This window comes from Leptonychotes weddellii, chromosome X (genome assembly GCF_054177405.1).
Source record: "Leptonychotes weddellii isolate Sample4059 chromosome X, ASM5417740v2, whole genome shotgun sequence".
In the NCBI taxonomy this organism is placed as follows: Eukaryota; Metazoa; Chordata; class Mammalia; order Carnivora; family Phocidae; genus Leptonychotes; species Leptonychotes weddellii.
In genome coordinates this window covers 4,057,550-4,085,260 of record NC_138385.1, presented here as the reverse complement: position 1 = coordinate 4,085,260, position 27,711 = coordinate 4,057,550, and the positions used below count along the sequence as shown (strand labels likewise).

Here is a 27,711-nt window from a genome sequence, read left to right as displayed (position 1 = left end):
TAACCACAACTAATTCCCGTGAGGTCGTGCGTGCCTGTCGGGCGCCGCAGCCGCCATCCTCATTAGCTGTTCTCCACACAGAGTTTTGCACAGCACGACCTTCTCCTCGCGGCAACTGCCAACAACCCAGCTTCTTCTCCAATATCATCAAAACTAATGTAGGGTGACCTAATAATAAAACTGTAAACTACTTGGAGGTATCCCCGCAGCTGGTGGGTATCATCGCTTTTCCCTCAAAAATGTCCACTATCCCATGGTGCCCTGGGAGTTCACTATGGCGGCCTGCAGCAGCTCAGCACATGCCTGAGGACTGAGGATCTGGCCCCTACGTGGCCCAGTTCCTCTCTGCAGCCTTCCTTTCCCCCAACTCCCACCACTCTCTTTCCACTTCATGCTCCAGGCAATTTTTTTTTTATTGTGGTAAAATACACACAACAGAAAACTTCCCGTCTTAACCATCTTTAGCTGTATATAGCTCAGCAGCGGCACTAAGTACATTCATACTGTTGTGCGACTGTCACCAACATCCATCTCTAGAAGTCTTTGCATCTTGCAAAACCGTGCTTCAGTCACATTGCAGTCACCAGAGTTCACTCAGCATGACAGATTTTCTCCTGCCTCTACGCCTTTGTGTGTGTGAGTCCCTCTGCCTGGAAAATATCATCCCCTACCCCACCTGCACAGGGCGCCCTGGCAAACCCCACTCTTCCTTCATGTCTCTGTGCAAGCCCATCCCCAGGCACCCCCTAGCAAACGTAGTACTCTTCCTCCTGGGACACAAGCACCAAGAGGGAGCTCGACTCCGGACATGGCGCTTCTTCCCCTAGGTAGGAACACCCAGTGTGACTACATGAACGACTTAGTTTTTGTAATTCCACATTAGGAAAATATGGTTTCGTGCCCAATGTAATCCTGGCCCTTGTATATACTTTTACTTTCTAAGAAACAAAGTTCCAAATTTTTACATGTATCTTAAACTTCCTCCTTAGTCGCTATCCGGCTACATTTAGATGGCTCTCTCGGTGCTTTTCGACCTGGGCGCCACGGCCCCTGCCCTAGGAAGAGGCTGGGAACGGTGCAGGGGCGCCCCTGGGTCTCTCACACACTTATGAGGAGAGCCCCTCCACCAGCATTTAGTGGGCGGAGGTCAGGCAGAGGCGTCCCGCAGTGCGTAAGACGGTCCTGCTCGACAAAGCATTTCCTATCCAGAAGGCCACCGGCCCATGTCCCTCCCCCACCGAGAAATGTTGAGCCAAACAGGGACTACCTGGAATGTGTGACCTCAGTGATTCTGGTTTATGTAAGCCTTTGCAAATGTTTTTTTTTTTTTTTTTTTTAAGATTTTATTTATTTATTTGAGAGAGAGAATGAGATAGAGCGAGCATGAGAGGGGGGAGGGTCAGAGGGAGAAGCAGGCTCCCCGCCGAGCAGGGAGCCCGATGCGGGACTCGATCCCGGGACTCCAGGATCATGACCTGAGCCGAAGGCAGTCGCTTAACCAACTGAGCCACCCAGGCGCCCCTGCAAATGGTTTCTGAAGCCTGGTTTGGCTCCGCCTGTGCAGGTAGTAGCAAAACCACGCAAAGCAGCGGGTGGAAATGGTGCCTTGACCAGCACAGAGACACGGAGTCAGGCGACACTGAAAAAGGAGTCCGGAGCTGGCATCAAAACCTGAGTCCGACCACGTAAATTCAGGAGGCGACAGCATGGAAGTGGCAGTGGAGACAGGAAGGAAGCAAGACCATCCGCAGTGTGGCTCACAAGTACGCACAGTGAGGACAGAAAATGCCCAAGCCTAGAATCCTCAGCAGCAACAAAGGAGCCAAAGCAGAGGGGGCCAGTCTAGCCAAAGGCCCAGGAGTGTCAGGAGCCACAGCGGGCCTGGTGGTCAGAAAAAAAGGACTGGAAGGGCCCACTGGATCTGGCCAGTGTCCTGGGAGTGGGGGAGCTGAGCGGGGAGCCAGAGGTCAGAAGGGCTCTGCTGGAGGGAGCCTTTCTGTGAACGAAGAGAAAGGCACAAGAGCCAGACAGAGGACTGAGAAGCTTTTGCTGCTGTCGTTTTGCTTTCTCTTTCAGATGCGAGAGCCCAGTGTTACCAGACAGAGCGTGGATGGACATAGGAGCAAATGCCCGGAGGAACCGGAAGGGGTGAGGGTCTGCCTGCAGCGGGGAGGAGCACCATGCAGAGGCCTGACAGGTACCAGGTTGCCCGGGGGCGAGGAGGGTCTCTGTGCTTCCCAACCTTGCTCTCAGGACTGTCACCCAAGGCATCTTTCAGACATCTTTTTCCGAATTGTGCTCCCTCAAGAAGTGTTCGTCCCCCTGGAAAGCAGCCAGAGGGGCCTTGCAGACAAGTGGCCGGGTTGAGGAAGGCGGGGGGGAAGTGGGCCCTCAGATGGCCCTCCCTCCATGGTCGCTGCTGCGGGACTGGCCACGCTCCCCTGTGCCCTTGCCCTCTCCCCGGTGGAGACCAAGCGTCCTGGTGCTCAGGGCTCAGGGTCCTGTTCCACTGGGTTCCCACAGAGCCTTGCTCCCTCACCAGCCCTCTCTATGGGAGCCTTCCAGCCCCACTGCCACTCTCCTTCCTGCGCTTGTTACTCACCCAGCTCAAAACCAAGCCTCCCTAGCATCCAGTTCTCCCCTCGCCCCGTCCGTGTAGGGCTTTGGGCCCTCAGCTTCCGTGCGGTTCGGTGTGCAGGCTCTGGGGTCGGGCTGACTGACATGTGATCCTGGCCCCGGCCCTGCCCCTTAACGAATGGCCAGGAACAAATCCCTTCCCCTCTCGTAAAACAGGGGTGGCCGCTGCATCTACTTCACCAGGACACTACCGCCTGGGAAGAAACCAGCCCGGGGCCCGGCGCACGGTAAGTGCTCAAGAAATGTGACCTGCTGTCACCTTCCGTACTGGTACTAGGACTGCTCACGCCGCTTTTTGATTCAGCTGTGTCTCCCCTATGTCGAGGCACAAAGGGCTCGAAGCGAACTGGGGAGCAGATGAAACGCTAGATCACGGGGTCTGCGGTGGCGTGGCGCTCGCTCTGAGGTGTCCATGTGCCCGGGCTACACAGGACCGCTTACTGAAGCGAGCACGAGTCTAGGTATTGCTGTGAAAGGACTGCCTTTCAGTAAAGACCATCCTTGAGACTGTGGGTGGTTGCATCGAATGAGTTAGAAAGCCTGAGGTTTCCTGGAGAGGACGAAATTCTGTTTCAAGACACCAGCATCAACTCGGGCTGCATCTTCAGCCTACCGGTCCGCCCTATGAATTTCAGACTTGTCAGCCCCACCAGTCCATGAGCCAGATCCTTAAAATTAATCAATTGCACTCTCTCTCCCCCTCCCTCCCTTCCTTCCTCCCTCCCCCCTTTCCCCACCTCTCCTATTGGCTCTGTTTCTCAGGAGAAGCCTGACCAACACTGGGGACTAGGGAAAGCCATGGAGCTGGACGGAGCCTGCGTTCTAAGTCAAGAAAGAGAACCATGATTATTTCCATCAGCTTTTGTTTCCTTACATACCATAATCTAGAGTTACAGACTAATCTCTTCCTAACAAAGGGCAAGAAATGTACATTACAATAACAGACCAAAACATTTTACTTTTTAAAACATTCTTGAATATATGAAATCTCACCTCTAGTGACCTGTCATGTCGAAAGCCCCAAACACAAGCTGCAACGGACACCGGGGAGACAAAGAACAGCGGCATGAAGACCAGAAGCCAGAAATGGCTTCCTCTTTCAATCCTGTCACAGACCAGAACTTCAAACATCAACAGGAGCAAGTGGATGCCCACTGCAATTAACATGGCTTTAAACTCCACACACGTTTCTCCTTCTGCTCTAAAAAGAGACATCAGAAGAAGAAGAAGAAAAATACTCAATTCAGAATCTCCAAAACAGGCAGGCAGTCCAGGTCAAATACCAACTTATGTTGATACTATGAACGATATTTATAAATCTGACAAAAAGCAAAGGAAGTTAGGTAAAAAGGGAACTTACACTTAATCTTTAATGGGCAATCTTTCAAACGTCAAAGAACTACTACATGACAATAAATGAACATTACAATCAAACCAGACAAAGTTTTAACTGGATAACGACATTCTCAGAAGTGACAGCCAGAGTTATTACTCCTCTGACAGTAAACATAAATGCTTGTGTTCATAACTTTAAATTAAACTACTTCCAAGATTATTCAAGCTGATTGCTTCTACTACTAAAAACGGACAAATATCCCTTAAATTTCATGATCCTCATCTCTCAACAAATTAAAAACCATGTAAATCACATTTCATGCAATACTATAAAAACAACTAGCTTTATGAATAAGTGTGGGTTATATTTCAAGAAAATATAATAACTATTGTTAGGTGCTATTTTAAAAATGCCGGTAAAATTATGAACGTCTTTTTATTTTCCTTTCTATTCCATGAGGATGAATTAACACCTGCAGATGAAAGAGAAGGAAGAGCAGTTAAAACTGTTTTTAAACAAAATCAGGTTACTTAGCTGTTTAAGTACCATGCAGGAACTCATCAGATTAACAACTGAAAAATAATTAGGCTGCTAAACAGGGCAATGCTTAAAAAATGCATTTGGAAGGCCCACAGTGTTTCATTCAAAATACAGATAAACATTTATGATGTATCTTCTTGGTGATAAATACACCTGAGGTTAGGACACAGAGAACATGAAGCCAGTGGTCACCTGTATAGGACCCACCAACACTCCACCAGAGAATGTGAACACCGGATGACCTTGCCTGCACACTCACTACATCAACCACACACACACAGTTCCTTTTCTCGCTCTAAAAATCTTAAATTAAACCAACCGGGCAAAGCTCAAATAGCTTCTCAATATCAATGAGTGGAACCTAACATGTTTAGTTATTTACCTTTTCATTCTTTGAGTCATAAATGTTAGATATCTGAAAATATCTCATAAAAAAGAAAAGATTTGCCAGCTGAACAGGTAATCTTAAAAAAGAAAAAAGGAAGTCTAAGGACTTGCAAACAGCTACACACAAACGTCCCCCATCTGCCAAGGCTCTCTGCAGGACTGCTCTAAGGTTCTCAGCTATGCCTGTAGCGATGTGTGTGACACAAGCTAATCAAGACCGAAACACCTGCCCTTCTCGCATGTGAGCAGCTGCCCACGTGGCACTCCTTCCCTCCCCGTCTTCCTGCTGAGGGTTGAGAATAGCCCCTCAAGTGTCCCTTTTCCCTTTCTGAAGTGCCAGCCTCTGAGAGGGAGAAGAGACTCTTTGGGCCCCAGCAGCACTAGGCTGCACACCGGAGCTGAGCCAACTCCAGGAACCTGAAAAAGCTGCGGCAACCGAGAAGAAAGGCACAGAGGGGTTGAAGGTAAAGCTTACCCCTCTGCCTGGCCCCCAAAGGCTCTGCTCTCCTTCACAGCATCTGGGCCTCATCTTGCCCTGTCTCAGCGGCACACTGTTTCCTGGCCAAGCTACCCTCCCAACACACATACTGCTTACAGTCCTAAAATCCCAGGACTAGGAGATTGGGACAAGAGGAACCCCAATTCCAGGACTGAACTGGAGACAGATATATCCCTGATGACCAGAGCCAGGCTTCTGTTTTATGGAACTGCTCCTGCAAACATGATAGCATGATACAACAGTTCGATATTTTGGATGCTTCTTCTATTACGTTGGCTTTTGTGGGAGGGCTAGGATCTCAAGCACCCCAAACGACACTGCTTTTATTTAAAAATGCATATCAAACCCCTAATTTTTAAACTACTTAGAAGAGAACTCAGTTTGCCTATATTACAGTTCTTATAAAACCCCAGATAGGCTGAAAAAAATAGTCCTTAGTCAAAAGTGAAAAACAAGATATTGCTCCCTCAGGGTAGAGACCAGTGGGTTTTATAAAGCAGTATTACCGATATTGGGGATTTCGTGCCCAGACTCCAGTTCCAACTGAGGCTCCAACAATAACCATCAACTTCCACAGCCATATTGGAGCAAAGACAGCCCAGTAACTCCACTGAATGATGCCATCCAGACGAAGGGCCAGCAGCACAGAGAACAGCAGGAGACAGGCATAGATGAGGAATTTACTAGGAGAAAAGTAAAATGATTAAAGATGACTCACTTTTACAACTATGTGACACTGAAAGGGAGAGTCATAACAGCAGTATTTTTGAGCACGTGTGAAGAGTCACTAATTCAACAATCATATATTGAAAAGCTCTACGTAGTAGACATACTGTGTTAGGGGAGTCTGGAAACATAATAAGTTCCCTGCTTTCCAGGGCTTTCTGGTAGGAGGGAGGCCACACAGAAACACAGAATTTTAATACAGAATGGTGTGTGCCAGAATGGTGCGAGGGTAGAGCGTGACGGGAACCCAGAAGAACAAATCTGGATTCTGTCTGGGGGCACTAGGCAGCAGAGAAGCGATGCCCCTGGAGCTGGTTCCAGAAGATATGTGGAAAGCTGCCAGGCAAGAAAGACTGAGATGAGGAAGCATTCCAAGCAGAAGGAACTAGATGTACCAAAACATGGAGACTGAAAAAGGCTGACATGTTTAGGATATGGTCAAGTTTCGTCACTGGCTAATTATTTGATTCTATTTTTTAAAAGATATGGCATTTTTAATCTGCCGTGTTCAGATACAGTAACATTTTAGTACATGTATTATACTTTCTGTGACTGAACAGATTATATACACACACACACACTCACATTTCACATAAAAGGGACTTCCTGAAGAGGATGTCCTTAAAATATTAATTAGAAATTACACTGTTGAGGACTTCTAGTTCTAGCTTTGATGAAGTAAGAGGAATGGGGCTTTTCTTCCCACCTTAAACAATAAACTGGACAAAATATAGGAGACAAGAGTTTTCAGATACTGGACAACAAAGGCTGTGTCCAGCAAAGGACTGTGATGACAGGAAGGAAAGAACGAAAGAAAGAAAGGAAGTGAGTTTAATTACTGCTCCAGCTTACTGCCTAGAAGCAGTTCCCAGGACCAGCAAGAAGGTAGTTAACACCCAACCCTATTGACAATTACAAGAAATGTAAATGGTTTACCAGTTAAAAGACAAGGACTGTCAGATTGGATTAAAAAGCAGGACAACTATATGCTATCTAAAAGAAACCCACTTCATCTGTCTACAAAATCACAGATTAAAACTAAAAGGACAGAAAAAGTTATACCAAGCAAGCACTAACTAAAAGAAACCTGGAGTGACATATTAATATCTGTTTCAGTCTTCTGTTGCTCTAACAAATCACCACAAACTTAGCAGGTTAAAACAATACAACTTTATGATCTCACAGTTATATATGTCAGAAGTCCAGACAAGCTTGGTTAGTTTTGCTGCTCAGATGCTTATAAGGCTGAAATCAAGATGTCAGTTGGCTGGGCTCTTATCAAGGGATTCTGGGAAGAATCTGCTTCCAAGTTCATTCAGGTTGCTGGCAATTTGGTTTCTCGTGGCTGTAGGACTGAGACCCCAGTTTCTTCACTGGCTGTCAGCTCGGGGCTGCCCTTGGATCCTAGAGGGCTCTCTCTGAGGAAGCCTTTACATCTCAAAGCCAGCAGCAGCATACTGAATCTTTCTCACACTTAGACTTCTGACGTCTCCTTCTGCCACATTGCTCCTGCTTCCAGCAAAAGTTCTCTGCTTAAGAGCTCACGTGATTAGACTGGGTCCACCTGGATAATCCAGGATACTATTCCTATCAAGTCCATAACTGTGGTAGGCAGAATTCTAAAGATATTCCCCCAAATTCCTGTCCCCTGGTTATTCAATCAAACACTAATCTAGGCACTACCAAGAAAGCACTTTGTAGATGGAATTAAGGTTACTAATCAGGGGACCTTAAAATAGGGAGATTAACCTAGATTATCCAGGTGAGCCCAATGTAATCATATGAATCCTTAAAAGCAGAAGAAGGAGGCCTACGAGTCAAGAGAGATGTAGCAGAAGCGGAGAGATGGGTTAGAAGGGGAAGTCAGAAAAATTCTAAACATGAGAAGGATTCAACCTGCCTTTGCTGGCTTTGAAGACGGAGGAAGGGAGCCATGAGCCAAGGAATGCAGGCAGATTCTAGAAGTTGAGGATGATTCCTGCTGACAGCCAGCAAGAAAAATGGGGTTCTCAGCTCTACAACCGCAAGGAACTAAATTCTGACAACAACCCAAAGGGTCTGGAAGCAGATGAATCCCCAGAGCCCCAGAAAGGAATGCGGCCCACACCTTGATTTGGACCTTGTGAGACTCTAAGCGGAAAACCCAACTTAGCCCTGGTACACCTGTACTTCTGACCCATAGAAATGTGAGATAATAAGTTCTGTGTAGTTTTAAGACACTAAATCTGTGGTAATTTGTCATGGAAACAATAGAAACTAGTACTATAACCTTAGATACTTCTGCAAAGTCCCCCTTACCATGTAACAGGACAGTAAGAGGTTCCAGGGCTTAGGGCCTGGATATCTTTGCGGGGCTACTCTGCCTGCCACAATATAAGACAAGTATGTTTTTGAACAAGAAATATTACCAGGGACAAATAGGGGCAGTTCATAATGATAAAGAGGTCAATTTGTTGAAGAGGATCTAACAACTGTACATATTTGTGTACCTAATAACAAAGCTTCACAATATATGTAGAAAATATTAAGGAAAAATGGAAAAATCCATAATTATTATTGAAAATTAACACTTCTCTCTCAATAACTGATAGAACACATAGAAATTACTAAAACTGTATCAACCAACATGACCTAATTGATACTGATAAAGCATTCCTCCTACAAGGGCAGAATACAAATTCCTTTCAAATGCACATGGAATATTCACCAAGACAGACTGAAATCTGGGTCATAAAACAAGACTCAACAAATTTAAAAGGATCAAAATCATACAAAGTAAATCTACATACACAATGAAATTAAACTAAAAATCAACAACATAAAGATATCTGGAAAATTCTCAAAATGCTTGCAAATTAAATAACACTATTCTAAATAATCCATAAGTAAAAGAAAACAAACACAAGGAGAATCTGAAAAATTCCAGACTAAATAAAAGTGGACATACAGCTTACTAAAATTTGTGAGCTCCAGCTAAAGCAGTACTTAAGGGAACTTTATAGCATCAAATGTTTTCGTTAGAAAAGATCTAAAGTCAATGATCTAAGATGCCCCTTAAGACACTAGGAAGAGGGGCACCTGAGTGGTTCAGTTGGCTGGGCATCTGCCTTTGGCTCAGGTGCTCGGTGGGGTGTCTGCTTCTCCCTCTCCCTTTGCCCCTCCCCCTACTTTTGCACTCTCTCCAGCTCCCTCTCCCTCAAATAAATAAATAAAATCTTTAAAAAAAAAAAGAAACTAGGAAGAGAAGGAAATTTTAAAAAGTATGCAGAAGGAAGGAAATGATAAATACAAGTGCAGAAAAAAAAATCAATGAATCTAAAACCTGGTTCTTTGAAAAGATCAAGAAAAATAGTAAACCTATAGCCAGAGTGAGCAGAAAAAAATAGTAGACAAAAATCACCAATATCAGAAATGAAAGCAGGGACATTACTACAAATCCTACAAACATTACAGAGATTAGAAGGGGATATTATGAACAACTTTATGCAAGTAAATTTCTTAAAGAAAGACATTATCAAAGTTCACACAAGAAGAAATACTTTCACATCCCTATATCTATGAAATAAATTAAAATTGTAGTTAAAATCCTTCTCACGAAGAAAATGTCAAGCTCTGAAAAAAACCTATCAAATACATAAAGAAGAAATAGTACCAACTTTGCACAAATTCTTACAGAAAAAGATGGGAGAGGGATATTTCCCAATTTATTTTATGAGGCCAGCATTACCCTGATACCAAAACCTGATCAAGAAAGAAAACTATAAACCAATACCCTTCGTGAAGATAAATGCAAAAACCCTTTAAAAATTATTAAACTGGGGTGCCTGGGTGGCTCAGTTGTTAAGCGTCTGCCTTCGGCTCAGGTCATGATCACAGGTTCCTGGGATCGAGCCCCGCATCAGGCTCCTTGCTCGGCAGGGGGCCTGCTTCTCCCTCTCCCACTTCCCCTGCTTGTGTTCCCTCTCTCGCTGTGTCTCTCTGTTAAATAAATAAATAAAAATCTTTAAAAAAAATTATCAAACTGAATCCAGCAATATATAAAAAGGATATTACAGTATGACCAAGTGTGGTTTAGTCAGGATTGCAAGCTTGGCTTAACATTTGAAACGAATAATGTAATTCATTGTATTAACAGAATGAAAAAAAATGATTATCTCAACAGTTTCAGCAAAAGCATTTGACATAATTCACTACCCATTCAACATAAAAGCTCTAAACAAATTAGGAATAGAAGGGTATCTATGAAAATAATGTTTAATGGTGCAAGACTAAATATTTTCCCTATAGAAACAAGGCAAGTACCTCCACTTCAATACACCTATTCAACATTGTTCTGGAGGTCTAGCCATAACAATAATACATGAAAAAGAAATAAAAGCAATAAAGAATTGAAAGGAAGGAGTAAATCTGATATTTGCAGACAATATGACTATCTGTGTAGAAAATCCTCGCTAATCTACCCCCCAAAAAAACCCATTTCCAAATCAAATCAGTGAATTTAGCAAAGTTGCAGGATACAAGGTAAATGTACAAAAAATATTACTGTATTTCTTTATGCTAGCAATGAAAAATTGGACACTGAGATTTAAAAAAAAACAGCTATCATTTACTGGGGTGCCTGGGTGGCTCAGTCGTTGGGCATCTGCCTTCGGCTCAGGTCATGATCCCAGGGTCCTGGGATCGAGCCCCATGTCGGGCTTCCTGCTCCGTGGGAAGCCTGCTTCCTCCTCTCCCACTCCCCCTGCTTGTGTTCCCTCTCTCGCTGTCTCTGTCAAATAAATAAATAAAATCTTTTTAAAAAAAAAACTGTCATTTACTGCAACTTTCCTATAAATCTAAAACTATTCTAAAATTAAAAGCTCATGAAAAGACTGCCATTTACAATCATCAAAATATGAAACACTGAAATAAACAAAATACGTGCAAGACTTGTACACTGAAACCTACCAAACACTATTGAGAAAAATTAAAGATCTAAATAAACGGAGAGATATACTATGTTTATAGATTAGAAAATTGAATATTGTTAAGATTTACATACTCTGTGTATTAATTTCCTGTGGTTGCTATAACAAATTACCACCAACTTGGTGGCTTAAAATAATAGACATTTATTCTCTTATAGTTCTGGAGGCCAGAGGTCCAAAATAGATTTCACTATTTTCACTAAGGTGTCAGCAGGGCCCATTCCCTCTGGAGACCTGGGGGAGAATCCATTCCTTGCCTTTTTCAGTTTCTATAACTATATTCCTTGCACTCCTTAGACCTCTTTCTCCATCATCAAAACCAACAGTGCAGCATCTTCAAATCTTTTTCTTTGCTCACATCACATTGCCTTCTTGTGTTAATAGTACGTCCTTCTGCCTCCCTCTTATATGGAAACCCATGATTGCATTTAGGACCCACCTAGATAATCCTAGATACCGTCCCCATCTCAAGATCTTTAACTTAATCACATATTTTATGACATAAGCTAATATTCACCTTTTTGCCACAGAAGGTAATATTCACAAGTTCCATGGATTAGGAAGTGGTTATCTTTGACAGCCATTGTTTAGCCTACCACACCCATCAAAGTATTCTAAAGATTCAACACAATCCCAGTGAAAATGCCTCTGTAGAAACGGACACAGTGATTCTAAAAGTTATGTGAAAATGAAAGGACCCATAATGGGCAAAATAATTGTGAGAAAGAACAAAGTTGGAGAATCTATACTACATGCTTTCAAGGCTTATTATAAAGTTACAATAATCAAGACAATGTGGTATTAGCATCAGGAGAGATACAGAGAACAGAATGGAATCCAAAAACAGACTCATACATATATGGTCAGTTAATTTTTGACAAAGGTGCCAAGGCAATTCAATGGAGAAAGGATTGTGTTTCAACAAATGGTGTTGAAACAGTTGGATAGATAAGGAACATGCACCTACACTCTTAACCTCATGGCTTATACAAACATTTCTGTGAAATCGATCCCAGACCTACACATAATAGCCAAAACTGTAAAACATCTAGGAAACATAGGAGGGAAAAACACTTGCCACCTAGCGTTAGGAAAAGATTTCTTAGATGGGATACAAAACTGGACTTCTTCAAAATTAAAAACCATCAATCTCCAAAAGAGACAATTTAAAAAATGAAAACCCACAAGCCACAAACTGGGAGAACCTATTCTGAAAACATATATCTGACAAAGTACCTGTACCCAGTACATATAAAGGACTTTTACAACTAAAAAATGAGAAAACAATCTAATTTAAAAATGGCCAAAAAAGATAAGAACAGACACTCCATCAGAGAAGTTATATAAAAGGCAAATAAGCACATGAAAAGATACTCGAATTTCCAGGCATTAAGGAAATACAATATCAATGCAATCAAATAACAAGATAAAACGACACGTTCACCACAATGGCTAAAATTAAAATGATCAACTTAGACAATTATTGCTAAGGATGTGGAACAACTGGGATTCTCACGTATTGCTGCTGAGAATGCAAAACAGTATAGCCACTTTAGAAAACACTTTGGCAGTTTTTTTATTTTTATTTTTTAAAGATTTTATTTATTTATTTGAGAGAGAGAATGAGAGAGAGAGAGCATGAGAGGGGGGAGGGTCAGAGGGAGAAGCAGACTCCCCGCCGAGCAGGGAGCCCGATGCGGGACTCGATCCCGGGACTCCGGGATCATGACCTGAGCCGAAGGCAGTTGCCCAACCAACTGAGCCACCCAGGCGCCCTGGCAGTTTTTTTAAAGGACATACTCTATGGCCCAGCAATCCCAGGCCTAGGTATTTACTCAAGAAAATGAAAAGCATATGTCCACACAAAGACTTGTATTCAAATGTTCAAAGCAGCTTTATTTGTAATAGCCACTGGCACCAACCCAAATGTCCATCAACTGGTGAACAGTTAAACTAATGGTGGTCTATCTGTTCAATGGAATACTAATCAGCAGTAAAAAGGAACAAAGCAGGGATGCATGCAACAACACGCATAAACCTCAAATGCACTATGCTAAGTAAAATAACTCAAACTGGAAACACAACATACCGTACGACTCCATTTAGTTGATGTTCTGGAAAAGGCAAAAAGTGAAGATACAGAAAATATATCAGTGTGGTTACCAGTGGCTGTCTGGGAGGAAAAAGTTGACTACAAAGGGACATGAGGGAATTGTTTTTGCAGTGATGGAACTGTGCTGTATCTAGCTCTTTGGGTGGTGGTTACACAAACAGATGGATTTATCAAAACGCAGAAGACTATGCACTAAAAAAGGATAAATTTTACTGCATGTAAAATATAGTTCAATAAACCTGGCATATCTATTGATGTACCTATGTGTACACACCCCCCTTAGTAGCTGACATTTACAGGACGTTTATGACATGTCAAGACTGAGCTGCTTTTCATGCACTATCTCACTTCAGCCTCACAGCAGCCTTGCGAAGGAGGCACCTTCACTATTCCCATTTTACAGATGAGGAACGAAGGCTTAGAAGTTAAATAACTTGTCCAAACAGCTAGCAGTTCACAGAGCTGGGATTCACACTAAGATCTATTTGACATTTGACCCCAAAGTCCTTTTAATACTGACATTATACTGATAATTCAACATTCTTGGAAAAGCATCTGCAGAGATACACACTGAGAATTAACAATGATCTCCAGTGGGGAGGATTAAGGACAGTCTTTACATTCTTATGACTAGTTTTTTTTCAAGGTACACGTACTGTACTTGCATTATGAAAAACAATGTAAGAAACTTCAATTGGAAAAAAGGGGGAAGGTTGTAAGGAGATGGGACCTACAAAAGTCAACTCAGAAGCAAACCTCCAAGAATGTAAACCACAGTGGGAGGACCAACAGATTTGGAAAGGTTGCTAACTGGAATATATATATTGCCTTTTTGTGCCATAGTATTCTCGTGTATAAAATCAGAGTAATATATACCTCATAAGGTGGTTGTGAATACAAGATAATGAATATGAAAAGTGCTTTGTGTAAAGCACTACATTAGTGGTTCTCAAAATATTTTGTACGACTCCTTTACATTCTTAAAAATTACTGAGGAACCCAAAGAGCTTTGTTTATATGGGTTATACCTACTATTATTTACTGTATCAGATTTTTAAACTTATTTTTGAAATATTTATTAATTCATTTAAAAATAACAATAAAGTCATTATGTGTTAACATAAGTAACATAATTTTAATGAAAAAAATTATTTTCCAAAATTTGTACAGTTTTGAAAATTTTTTAAATGTCTGGCTTCATAAAAGACACCTAGGTTTTAATATCTACATCTGCATTCATTCTGTTGCAATATGTTGTTTTGGTTCAAGCATATGAAGAAAATCTAGCTTCACAGAGATTTGTAGTTAGAAACGAACTGAGTATTTTAATAGCTCTTTCAGATAATGGTGGATATTCTTCTTTGACAGGATACCAAAAGTCAACCAGTGGTAGTTTCCTGAAGGTTAACTGTGATGTGGAATCTGAAACCCTATCACTGAACTTTTTGTAGTCTGCTACATTAAAATCCATTAGTCTCTCTGGCACTTTGAAGGAATGTTTTATCCCTACATAATTATAATACCATGTAGGTTGACTGGAAAATATTAGTTCACTAATAAAGATCTTTCAAATGCTGACACATTTCACTATACAAAGGCAAAAATCACATTAGTTGTTGTCATAACCCACTTCATCAGAAATATGCAAGTATTGGGAGGCTGTCAAGTTCATGGGGGTAGATAAAACTTTTCAAAAATTCTGATTTTCCCTTGAAAGCTCAAATTTTACTGTTTGCAAAAACACCATCAGTTGTTCTCCTTGTTGAAAACACTGAAGGCACTCCAACAAGTTTTCTTTTACATTTTAAGTTAGATTTGTGTTTATTGTACATCAGTGCTGTTATTTCCAAGTTACAGGTTCACTTGGATTTTCAAGAAAAATGTCTGCCAAGTGCCCTAATACAAACAGCCATAGTCTTGCCTGTGAGTTGTCCTCCCAGGTAAAAACTGTATTCCACGAAGAAAGGCAGCTTGCAGCCCAGGCACACAAATGGGTTTTTTGTGTTGTCGTTGTTTGCTTTTTTTGTTGTTGTTGCTGTTGTTGAAGTAATCTCTGCACCCAACATGGGGCTTGAACTTACAACCCTGAGATCAAGAGTCACAGGCTCTACTGACTGAGCCAACTGGGCGCCCCCACAAGTGTTTGCCCTCGAGTCAACCACTGTACTTCAGTATACAGCTGACAGCCATTCTGCATTCTTCCTATTTTGTCACACAGAATATTAAAATGGATGTATACTCAAGGTCAGTATTTAGTGAGACTGGTATTTTTGTATGCTTTAAAGACATCCTTAGGGGAAGCTGGCTGTTTTGTTTTGTTTTTCCCACTGCCAGCGTACTGCATTGAAGAATCCAGTGACTACTGGTCCAGTTTCGTGTCACCGGCTTGATTTGTGCTCAGGTGGCAGCAGTTTACCCAGCACTGCTTTGTCCCGTCAGTGCAAATGTCAACCCAGAGAGAGGCAAACAACATCTTAGTATTATGAAAACAGTTGTGGCCTTGCAGAGCCCTAGAAAGGTTCTCAAGTGCCCCCCTCAGGGGTCTGTGAAAAATGCTTTGCTAACTGCTGCACTGAATACATGTTAGTTATGATTATTAATGCTCAAAACTAAGGGAGGCTTTTACGAGCTGCTACAAAGAGAGCTACCACTGAAAGACACCAAGGTAAGAACGACCTCATCACTAGACACTGGAGAAGACAAAGGCTTGAGGGGGACGCACAAGCTAATAGAAATGGAGTGATCACCACAGAGAAAGGAATCAGCACAAGCGACTTTTTCTTCTCTGAAAGCCCAGGGGGAAATAGTGCAAAAACTAGAAAACCAGAACCAATTTGTCAACCAAAGCCTATGGCTACACATATCATTACCAGAAACAATGGATTTGAAAACAGATAATTTTTGTTTAAAAAAATAAGTGAATTAGAACATTAACAAATGCAAGGACAATGGTAAACACAGGATTCATAGGTAAATTAAATAATACATGGAGGTAAAATTTTTCTAAAGGATTTTCAAACTGTAAACAAAAAATAGATGAGGTGCAGGGAGAGTAAACCCTCTGAGCTAAATTCATGATCTTCCCTAAAAGAGAGGTTTTGTTTTTTGTTTTTTTTTTAATTGAAGAAAATACTAGAAATACCAAAACGTTTAAAATGTTGGGAAAGTGATTGCTTTATAATTTTTGATGTAATTTAAAAGGAAATTAAGAGTTCAGGGTCTATTCCATGAAAAATGAAAAACAGAAACTTAGAACAGATAATAATACAAAAATATAATTCCTACTTCAAATACTGGGGTTGAAAAACTATAAATAGGATGAAATGTTCTTGTATTACTGTCCTATTGCTGTCATACAAAGGTACCACCAACCTTGTGGTTTAAAAAGCATAAACTCATTATCTTTACTGTTCCAGACATCAAACGTCTGAAATGGTTCTCTCACTGGGCTAAAATCAAGGTGCCACCAGAGCTGTGATCCTTCCAGAGGCTCTAGAAAAGACTGCTTCCCTGCCTGACCAGCTTCTAGAGGCTGCTTGTAACCCGTTGGCTCATGGCCCCTTGCTCCAGTTTCAGAGCCAGCAGGGGAGAGTCCAGTCCTCCTTACAGCAACTCACTCTGACCTCCTCTTCTGCCCTCCCTCTTCTACATTTAAGATTTGTGATTATCAGCCTCGCCAGGGAATCCAGAATAATCTCCCTATTTTCAGGTCAGCTGATTAGCAACCTTAATTCCATCTGCTACATTAATTCCTCTTGGCCATGTAATGGAATATATTCCCAGGTTTCTAGAATTAGGATGTGGGTATATTTGGGGGATCATTATTCTGCCTACCAGAGACCTATTATAAGAAAGTTCACTTACTGGATTAAAAAATAAAATCTAAATCTGTTGCATTTAAGAGTCACATTTGCAACCGGTATCAAAAGTCAAATCAACTACAAGAAAGTAGAGGACAAAGGTTTATCATGTTTGGGTAAGGACAAGAGAAGCAGTTTACTAGTATAGTAATTTGGTAGATTTCAAAGATAAACTATTAAAATACTGAAATGACTAACAATGAAAATGTAAACAATGGAAGACTAGCAACTTGGCCATAGAAGATGGCAATAATCTGACCATTTTTCTATTAAGAATATATAGAGATTTCTTCATTGTGGGCTTCTTTCTACATGCTACTATTAAATAATCACAGATAAAGTAGACAAAATTCCTAAGTAAACTATGGAAATGAACACTACAGTAGACAAAAAATAGCATGGTTCTCTAGAAAGAGTCAAGTAGCAGGACAAAAATTACACTTTCTTTACATACATACAGATTTTTCCAGATGGGAGAGAAAAGGGATCATGGGCACTGATACACAATAAACACAAATGTAACGGGGGCACATGATGTAATGAGCACTGGGTGTTGTATGCAACTGATGAATCACACTAAATTCTACCCCTGAAACTAGTAATACACTCCATGTTAACTAACTTCAATTTAAATAAAGTCTTTAAAAAATTAAATCAAATTAAATTAAATTAAAAACTGTTTGAGTGCCTTCAAAGTAAGGAATGTATAAAAATGAGGGGTGCCTGGGTGGCTCAGTCGCTGGGCGTCTGCCTTCGGCTCAGGTCATGATCCCGGGGTCCTGGGATCCAGCCCCGGATCAGGCTCCCTGCTGCACGGGGAGCCTGATTCTCCCTCTCCCACTCCCCCTGCTTGTGTTCCCTCTCTCACTGTCTCGCTGTCAAATAAATAAATAAAATCTTTAAAAAAAAAAAAAAGAGGAATGTATAAAAATGAGAAAGGAAGTCTCTGCCCTTCAGTTGCTCAAAGACTAATAGGAACAAAGGGAGGTGATCTATCAACATGTAACTTACTGCATCATCGTACACCAGTACATGGAAAATTGGTTTCTCTGGGAGAGCTGGGAAGGGAGGTGGGATTTGGGCAGTAAGTTGGGGACAGGGAATTCCAGACAAAGGGATAAGACTGTATAAAGTATGAAACAGTTTTGTTGTATCCCAGGGGACTGGAACATGCAGAGTAAATTGTAAATCTTGGGGGGTGAGGAGCTAGGCAGATAGGAGGAAAGGCACCAGAGAAAATAAGAGGAAAGTATGCTGGGGTAACAAGGTAGGGGGATTTGAATATTAAGGTAAAGTCCTTGGAATTTATTAATAGGCAACGGGAACCCACTGAAGATTTTCTGAGCAAAAGAAAGGCATAGAAGGCACAGAAGAATGTGTAAGGTAGATTATAACTGGCAGAGACTGGAAGCAGAAAATCGACACAATTCATAATAAACTGACAACAATGGATTTAACATTGCCTAACCATATGGATCTTTCTCAGTGTTCACTTGTGAAGCGGTGCAGCAGAGCTGAAGAGATCATTTGTGCAACTCTGTTTGAACTTTCGGTTCTTCATGAGCAAAATGCAGATACTACTACCTCTACCAGGCAGTGCTGAGGTAAGAATTAAATAATCTATCAGAAAGCCCCTACTGCAAGGCTTGGCGCCAAGCAGGTAATACTCAATAAAATGTTCGTTTCCCTCCTTAAGTAATGACTAAATCCATGATGAAACAGAACACTATTGGAGAATATTGAAAATACTAGTAAAACCGAACTAAAATATCAAAACATTCAGGCTGCTGCCAAAGCAAGACTCAGAGAAAATATATCCACTCCAAAAGGAGAACTAAAAGCAAAAAAGAAAAGAAAGAAAAAAAGAGGCAAACGGAAAACTAGTGAACTAAGTTTCTATCTAAGAAATTTAGGGGGAAAAATACCAAAGGAGCTGAAATATGGAAATAATAAAACTAAAAGCAGAAATACAGATACAAAAGTGGAACTAATCAGTAACAACAACAGCTGGTTCTTTGAAAAAATGAACAACTACAAAGTTGATCAAATAAATTAATATACTCAGAAATTTTAGAAGATGTAATTTATACACACATTTGTAATTGGGGGAGAAGGAACAGTATGTCAACTATACCAACACATTTGAGAGCCAAGTAAAAAAGATGACTGCATATCAAGGAGGGAATTCCAAACCTGATTGGCAAGCAGAGAATATGATGCAGCAATAACACAGTGACAAGAAAATTTATTTTTAAAAAAGTCACAAAGCCTAAACTACTTTGACTCACTTTTCAAGAAACATTTAGACCAGAGTCCAAGTATAAAAATAGACTTTGCTTAATTCTCCACAAACCAGCAAATAGAGGTTCCGCTGGATATTGTGGCATCAAACACCACTTCCTCGATTTCACTTTCCAATTACACTTTTAAAATGGATGTATTCCACTCTATCAACCTGCAGTGTTAGTACACAATCACTAAACAGTTTCACAGGGGTCAAACTACAAAGCTAGTGTCCTCTCTGAAATGTATATGGAGCTCTCTTGCTAGAGGCTCAAATTCCCTCTCTCCACTTTGCCCGGAAGGGAAAGGAACGGAGGGAGGGAGAGAACATACCTAGGAAAAAGAGGACTCTGGTGTAAAAGTTCTAGTATCTGTTTTCTGCAAATCAAAAGAATGCAACTTGGGGCACCTGGGTGGCTCAGTCGGTTAAGCAGCTGCCTTCGGCTCAGGTCATGATCCCAGGGTGCTGGGATGGAGTCCCCATTTGAGCTCCTTGCTCAGCGAGGAGTCTGCTTCTCTCTCTCTCTCTCTCCCCCTCTGCTCCTCCTCTCTGCTCATTCTCTCTCTCTAATAAATAAAATCTTTAAAAACAAACCCCAAAAAACAAAAACCCAAAAGAATGCAACTGGACTCAGTTTCGATCAGTCTTTCCCAGCTAAATGCAGCACGCACACATGCGCGCACACGCGCGGCGCGCAAACACGCTCTGGCTGACACAGCCCTGCGGGTGCTTCTCTGTCTACAACTTCAGAGAATGGCTCCAACTGACAAACTGACACTCTCCCAAACTGTTAAAGGGGCTGTATCTCTTACATTGAGCAGAACCTTACTGACAAAATTTAAGTTCTTCTAGTGGCAATTTTAACTGGTTTTATTTAGATGAAAAATGTTTAAGAGCATCTAACCAGAAGAGATAAGAAAGCACAAAAGCCTAATAGAAACAAATCACTCTTAAGGAGGACTAGACTGAGGCCAGGCTGGAAGTTTATCAGCTACGCAATTGTGAGGGGAGGGGGTATCATTCTCTCCCTAAGCCTATCTCCTCTTGGGTTTGTTCACATATTAATTCACTAAGACTGGGGGATGTGGAAGCCCTGTGTAAATGATCAATTTTACCTATTTTTTGCTGCTACTAGTATTCTACAAAAGTTGTAACAATCTCACTTAGCAATCGTTTTTCTCGCTACTAGGCCATAGTTCACAAAGTATGAATCATTAGATATAAAGAGCCTATCTCAAGTTCTTTTCAAGGCTTTCATCTTGAATTCTAGTACAGGTACAACCTATGATCAGGCAAGGCAATTAGAAACCCCAAGCTCAATACTGGGAAGCTCAACTCCTAGAGTCATAGGAAACCATCTAAAACTCCTCCCACCCACTCTCTCCCCTACAACAGAGTCTCCAATGGTACATGTCTATTTGTTCTCAACATCTGCTCATTCAGCACATTTATTGAATGCCTCAATATCCTGGACTCCAAAGAGCTCACAGACAAGAAAAATATGTGTGTAATTATCAAGTAATGGGAATGATATTTTTAAAACCAGAAATTATGCATTCAAATGGGACTTGAGTCCCCCTGAGAGGCAATGAGCTAATTCCACTTCAGTGCTCAAACCACCTTTGGAGCTTTCCTCCTGGCATCGTCTTGAGAGCCTACAGTCTGTCCTTCTGAATATCCTCAATGGTGCCAACTCTTCACTGAGAGTGAATTCGATTTTTGGAAATGGCCAAAAGTCAGTCAGAGCCAAGTTTAGTGAGTACGATGTATGATCAAACTAGGTGGCACTATTTTGGTTCAAAAATGATCCATGATTATAAAGCAATGAGATGGATTTCCTTATATGATTTATAATCTGACTCCAAAGGAAATTTCAGATGAGTAACAAGGAATATGAGCAGTGGAATAGGTATATGCATATTCCTCTTTTTCCTAAGTAACTTCTTTGAGGGATAACACTCATTTGGATGTGTAAGCTCAGATATAAGGTTTGCTTTGCGTAATCACAACTCATAAATAGAAGGCTCCTTGGGCTATTGGACCCATTGTGGCATGGGCGGGCCTGTCACTAAATTAGAGAGGTAGCATGGCACGCAGGAACGAGCGCCGGCTTCAGAAGCAGACCGACTGACTCACTTTAGAATCCTGACCTGGCCCTTTGCTGCCTGCGCAACTCAAGGGAAGTCACAAGCTCGCTAAGACTGCGGAATAGGGCTGATCATCTAACTTGCAGGGTTGTTGGAAAGATCTGATAAACGCTGAAAGCACTGACACTGTGCCCAACCCATGCTAGGTGCCCCATAAGTCATACCTATTCTTAATAACAACCTCAATATAATTGAGAGGTTTTTCTTACTCTGGGGGGCTTAAGATGACAGAACAACAGATAAACAGACATTTGGGTGGTGGGTGAGTAGTTCACGAACAGTATCAACATATGCTCACTACTAATGGATCTGGAGTGGCTTTAAAAAACCCCAGTAATATGTAAATGCTATCTGCAGTAATCATTCACGCTACAGGTACTATTTTTAAATCACATGACATGTGCGACCTGCGGCGCTGCCACCACACTGACCTTTCACCACTGTCTGAGCATACCAGGCCCTCTCACGAACCCTGTGCCTCTGCATCCTCTGTCCCTCCTAACTTGCCTTTCCTGCCCTCTGGTCTGAAAAAACCCTACAATTATATCCCTCAAGATGGAGCTGTGGAACCTTCCCTGACTGCTCTGACAGAATTGGTGGCTCTGCCCTGGTGTGCTCCCACAGCACTTGGTTCCTGTCTCTGCAATGTCTCTTCCTGTGTTGAATTCTAATTTCTCTTCCCATTTCTGCTTCTCCTGCCAGGCTGGAGCCCGGAGAGGGATTATATCTCACTTATTTTTGTACTTAAAGCACCTAGCACATCTCTTGGCACACAGTAGGAACTCGGGAGATGTCTGATGAATGAATGCTTTAAATATAAATATTTTACAAATGACTGGTAAAGGCCAGGCAGCTGTCTTTTGTTAAGGATTACCAGAAATCACATCCGTGTTTCCTAAATTCAAAGAAGAGACAACTTACATAGAATGGTTTTAGAAGTTGCAGCATATGGAACTTTCTAAACACTACTGACCTCCTTAGTACTCCATGCTCACAGGACAGAACATGCAGAGCAGCAGCCCTCAGCCTTCGTCCCAGTCCAGCGCACCTGTGGGATGCACCTCACTGTCAGGAGCTCACTGCAGATGACTCAGCCTAGCAGAGTTCTCACAGCCTTCCAGCACTGCCTGGCCACCAGGGCTGAAGGGCCTTCTCCAAGCCAGCAACTCCAGCAAGCTAGCAGAAAATCCCAAGGCTCCATGGTGTGGCCAGGGTGCTGGCTTAATGCCACCTACTCCCAAATCCCCACCTCCTACAAGCACCTCAGAATCGGTCCGCCAATTCTGGATACTGCTGGTAGTTGCCTGTTCAATGAGTAAGGCTCCCTCGCTGTTATGTTAGGAAGCCTCAGGCATTCAGACAAGGACTCGGTGGGTCCAACATGCCTGTTTCAGCGAGTCTTAACCTGTGTAACTAAAAAGAAGCTCACGATCAACCAGTTCTCTGCCAGAGGGAAATAGGCAGAGGGTCAGCCAGCAGCCCTGTGCACCTGAGCGCTGACGTTTGTGAATCATTCTCTGCTACTGCAGTTTTCCAGAGCCTGGGCAATACAACAGTGGGTTCAGACTCACCAAGATCAAAAGGTTGGAAAGGAGAGCTGGAGCCATGGCCCATGCCTTGGGAACCATAAAACCATGATAGTGACTATTTTTGTGACACACATAATCCACAAAGTAAAGGCAGCCACATTCTGCCTTAATGTCATGGTCTTTCCTGTCTCTCTAATGGAATGGCTGGATTCTGAAGGAGGGAAGATGAGAAGAAAGAGGACCAGGCCATAGACCACCACCAGGAAAGCAGTGATTGGAAGAAGCCATTTTAGATTTCTCCTAGAGGCTCTGGAGAGTCATTCATTCATTCATCCATCCATTCATTCCACAGATATTTAATAAGTTAGGTACTATTGCAGGCATACAGGATACCATAATGGGCAGAATCATGGCCCTGGCCCCATGGAGCTTATAGTTTAGTAGGGGAGACAGGCATTAATCAAATAAGCATACAAATATAAGGGCACAAATAAGTGCTATGATGGAAGAATTCAGCATGCTACAGATACTGTATAAACAGGTATCAGTGGACTTAGGCAAGTCAGAAAGGCTTCTCTCAGCAAGGAACAAGTGACCTGAGATCTCAAAGATAAATAAGAGTTAACTAGGTCAGGAGAAGAGGAAAGGGAAACATTCCTGACAACGAGAACAGCATGTGCCAAGGTCCTGGGGTAGGAGGGAGATGTTGAACTGGCTCCAAATTAGAGGCAGGGATAAAGGCAGCAGCACCAAGGTTAGAGGCCCTGGCACAAGGTATCTTCCTGTCTACACCCCCTGGTTTGCACTCCAGCTGTCTAGAAGGCCCTCCTCAGCATGGAACAAGACTAAAGAACAATGTCAAAAACTAGGTGTGCCCATGAGACATGACACATCATTAGCTAAAAAATCAGACTTGCCAATATTACCTGACCACTGTCTTAGCAGTCACCACTGTGAGGCAACACTGCTCACTCCCACTGAAGCAACACTGTATCAGGAAACTGGCGCCCTATAAAAAGTCTTTAAACTTAGAGATGCATTTCAATCCCAGTAGAATTAAAGTGTTGATAAATATATTGATGGTTACTGTAAATCTGTTTAGATACCTAATATTTCATTGTAATTTTCATATACTAAATTCTGGGGGGTGGGGGAGAAGCTACAGGAAAAGAAAATGGTTAAGGATGTTCTGTGCAGCACTATTGTGCTTTGGCAACTGTTAGCCAGTTAGAACACCTGAGGCAGTTCTTGGGTTCTGAATTATCTGTCACCTTGCAAAATAGTCCTGGAACTATCTATGTGTAAAGCACTTTGCAATCAATCATTAATTTGGCTTCCCATCCTGCTGAGATTATACTCATTCTACAGATAAAACAGGTAAGCGACTGGCTCAAGGATACAAAACAATTCAGGTTTTACTTATCTTTCTTACCACCCTCGCCAGTGTAGACACACAAGGCCCTTCCAACTCCAGCGCCAATCCTGCTACCCTGTAGAGCAATCCTCACCCCTAGGAGCAGCAGAGGAAGGTGCTGCAGTCCCTTCTCCCTTACCTCCTCTCAACATGCTCCTCGATGCAGAATGCCTTCAAGGCCAACAACGATAATGACTGCACTGTGATTGGGACATTAGCACTCCAGGCTAGAATATGAACTCAGCAGTGCTCAAAGAGGAGTAGAGCACCTAGGAAGCCACAATGACTTGTAGCTTAAAATGGCACTGTCCCCAGGGAGACTGCACTCCCAATACTCTCTCTCTCTCCATCTCTCCCAAGACTTCCCTTCATCCCCCACAAGCAGCCCAGGCAGTGGTCTCCACTGGGCTCCCACACTACAACACCACACAGTGCTGTAAATCATCTATTTACTTGTCTCCGTCCACAAGCTGGAACCTCCCAGCATCTGAAGCACCTCGCATAGGACCTAGCATACAAAAGGTTGACTGAGGGCACAGCTTCCCACCAGCAACTACGGGAAACAGGTACTCCCTTCACAAACTAGTGGACTTAGAAGATCAGTTAGGCCAACTCCTTATTTTTCAGATGAGCAGAGAGTATGTAACTCAGTCACATGGGGCCTGGTCCCCAATCCAGATCTTTTGGCTCAGTTTAGTTCCACAAACATTTTATAAGGGCCTGCTCTGTTTCAAATGCCGTGGGAGGTGCTGGGGATAGTGAGATGTGCATGAGACAGTCTCTGCTTCAAGGAGCACACAGCCTGGGGGAGGGAACAGAGTTACAGAACACTTGGGCAAGTGCAAGGACAGGCGCTCCATTCCTTAATCAGTGTTCTCTCCACACTGTCCACTGGATATTCCCCAGCTGGGAAATAGGACAATACTATCTACTTCCTGCAAATAAACTTACAGTGAAGACTGATGAGAAACCGCGTATGGAAAATCGTCAGGTTCACCCCCAGAGGCATTATGTAAGGTATTGCCATACCCTGACACTGACTCCGAGGATTCAACGTCGTGTCAGGTATCACTCGACAAAGCAGCGAACAAGCGAGGGGTGGGCATACATCCAAGGAAAACCTCAAGGGCTCAGAGGAACTGGAGGAAACAGCTGGGGTGGGGGGGAGTAGGGGTGTTGGTCAAGCGAGACGGCCCCGGTGCGGGGAACGGAGGGCAGGCAGCGGGGTGCGGGAAGAGGGGACGGGAAGGGGGCGTTGGGCCAGCAGCGAGGGTGGGCTGGCCGAGAGGAACGCGGTTCCCGCGGGGCCGAGGTCGGGGAGGGGGGGGCGCTGAAGGCACCCGGCGCGGGAGCGGGAAGCACTGCCCAGCGAGCCGCTCGCACCGCGGGGAGCTGCCCCGCCGCCCGCCGCAGCCTCACGCCCGCCGCGCCTCCGCCGGCGGCGCCTCACCTCGGGTTGAAGTCCTGGAAGAGGCCCCTCAGGTTCATGGCGGAGAACTTCGCCGCGGCGGCCTCCTCCTCCCCCCTCCCCCCGCGCCGCGCTGCCTGCGCGTTACAGCGGGTTCATGGTGCCAGCGCGAGCCGCGTCCCCGCCGCCGCCGCCCCCGCCGCCGCCGCCGCCGCCGCCGCCCGGAGAAACCTGAGCCACCGCCTCCCGCCCCTCCTTCCGGGCTTCCGTACGGCAGCGGCGCATGCGCCCCAGTCCCGCCCCGCCGGCCCGGGAAGCGCCGCGAGCCGCGTGCGACACCGCCTTTCTGGCTGGCGGCGCCCGGAGGCCGCGGCCCTGGGGACGGCGGGGAGTGCGTGGAGGCTGGGAGAGACGGGGAGCCTGGGGGAGGCGGCGGAGAGCCGAGCGGGGAAGCCCACTCGGCGCAGGCCTGCGGGAAGGGAGCGCGCCACCCAGGAATCCCACGGGGAGGTCTTCGCAGACACCTGTCACCTTAGCCCGCGCTGCCTTCGGGAAGTTTCCCCTGAGCCTGGGCGGGAAGGAGGATAGTGGCCACGGTGACTCGTTGCATTTTGGCGTTCTCATCCCAGGCTTCACCTGTTATATCTGTCGGTGACTCCCAAGTCTGCATCTCAATTTCCCTCCCAAGGCCCAGGCCAGCATATGGATACATGCTGGCGGTCCCACACTCAGGTTACCCTGCGCCACAGTCATCTTTCCTCCTAACCGCCTTCCCCTCCTGGGTTGCCCTCTCCGTTGGCAGCAGACCTATTTACGGGCGCATGCCAAACTGGAAATCTGGTAGTCATCCTCCCATTTGCTAACCTAGTTCAGAGATTCCTTGGCCCCTGCTTAGACTTTGGGGTCACTTCTCACCTGGCCTCATCCTCCACTCCAAACCATCCTATTTATAACTGCTAGGTTCATCTCCCTTGGACAAGTCAACATCTTTGGCCTCAATTTTTCTCCTCTGCAAAATGGAGATGATAAAACCGACTTCCTAAACTTGGATAAGATAGTATGCATAACACTGTTTGGTTCACACCAAGTGCTCAGAGAATGCTCTTGCTCTCTGGTGCTCTTTCCGGTTTCTACCTCCTTAAAAGTCTATTTACTTTTGGAATTAGCTGTATAAGTTCACAGCAGGTGACCTAGCCTACCTTCTTCACTTCCGGCTTATTTAAGACTTTTCCATGAGCACAGCAATACCTTAGACATTAGTCTAGTATCATTATGGATAATAGTTGTACTTTGTTACAATAACAGAGTTTCACGAATGGCAGTTTTTATATGAGTTAGCCCTGGGGGCAGCTTGAGAAGATCACAATTATGATAGTCATACCTTGCCGTGATATATCACCTTTCTTCTGAGAAATTGAAAACATTTCACAAGTGGTAATTAGGCTTCCCAAACCCACTGGAGAATGGATATTATTATAGGAGCTGCTTTTAAGGATGAGTAACCTGAATCAGGTTTGTCAGCCACTGAAGCACCAGAACCCAGTCCCAGAGTTTTTGGTCCAGTTCCCTTGCCCATCCTCTGGGTAGAGTCCAGTGTCTACCCCTGAGGAGGTTCCCAATGAACATTTAAATACAGAAGAGAAAGCTGAGACAAAGAGAATCTTGTCTGATGTGCCCTGAGCTATCCAGCTAATAGAGGGACAGGAGAAAGAGGCAACTAGGGGTCCTGCTGAAACTGCAGCCCGCGCTCTGTGAAGAAGAGGTACTTGCCGGTGGCCAGATTGGCCAGCACCATCTTAATTACTGGTGACCTCCCCATTAACAGGCATTAAGACTGAGATGGTTTGTCAGTTAAGATATTTCA

General features: G+C 43.6%; 1 protein-coding gene across 5 annotated transcripts in view; it reads right to left on the bottom strand.

The window, feature by feature from the left end:
• TMEM185A (transmembrane protein 185A) overlaps positions 1 to 26,046 on the bottom strand; it is a 34,400-nt gene extending 8,354 nt beyond the window's left edge. The window contains exons 1-4 of one of the 5 annotated variants that reach the window (XM_081808137.1): positions 25,890 to 26,037; positions 22,470 to 22,544; positions 5,906 to 6,082; positions 3,631 to 3,838 (exon numbers count right to left, since the gene is read on the bottom strand). In XM_081808137.1, the coding sequence (XP_081664263.1) occupies positions 3,631 to 3,838; positions 5,906 to 6,082; positions 22,470 to 22,544; positions 25,890 to 25,927 (498 nt within the window). In that variant the 5' untranslated portion in view covers positions 25,928 to 26,037. Of the gene's footprint in view, positions 1 to 3,630; positions 3,839 to 5,905; positions 6,083 to 9,897; positions 10,076 to 22,469; positions 22,545 to 25,889 lie in introns of those variants that run through there. The other 4 variants (XM_081808135.1, XM_081808136.1, XM_081808138.1 and 1 more) reach the window with 4 other exon arrangements.
• Positions 26,047 to 27,711: the final 1,665 nt, after the last annotated feature.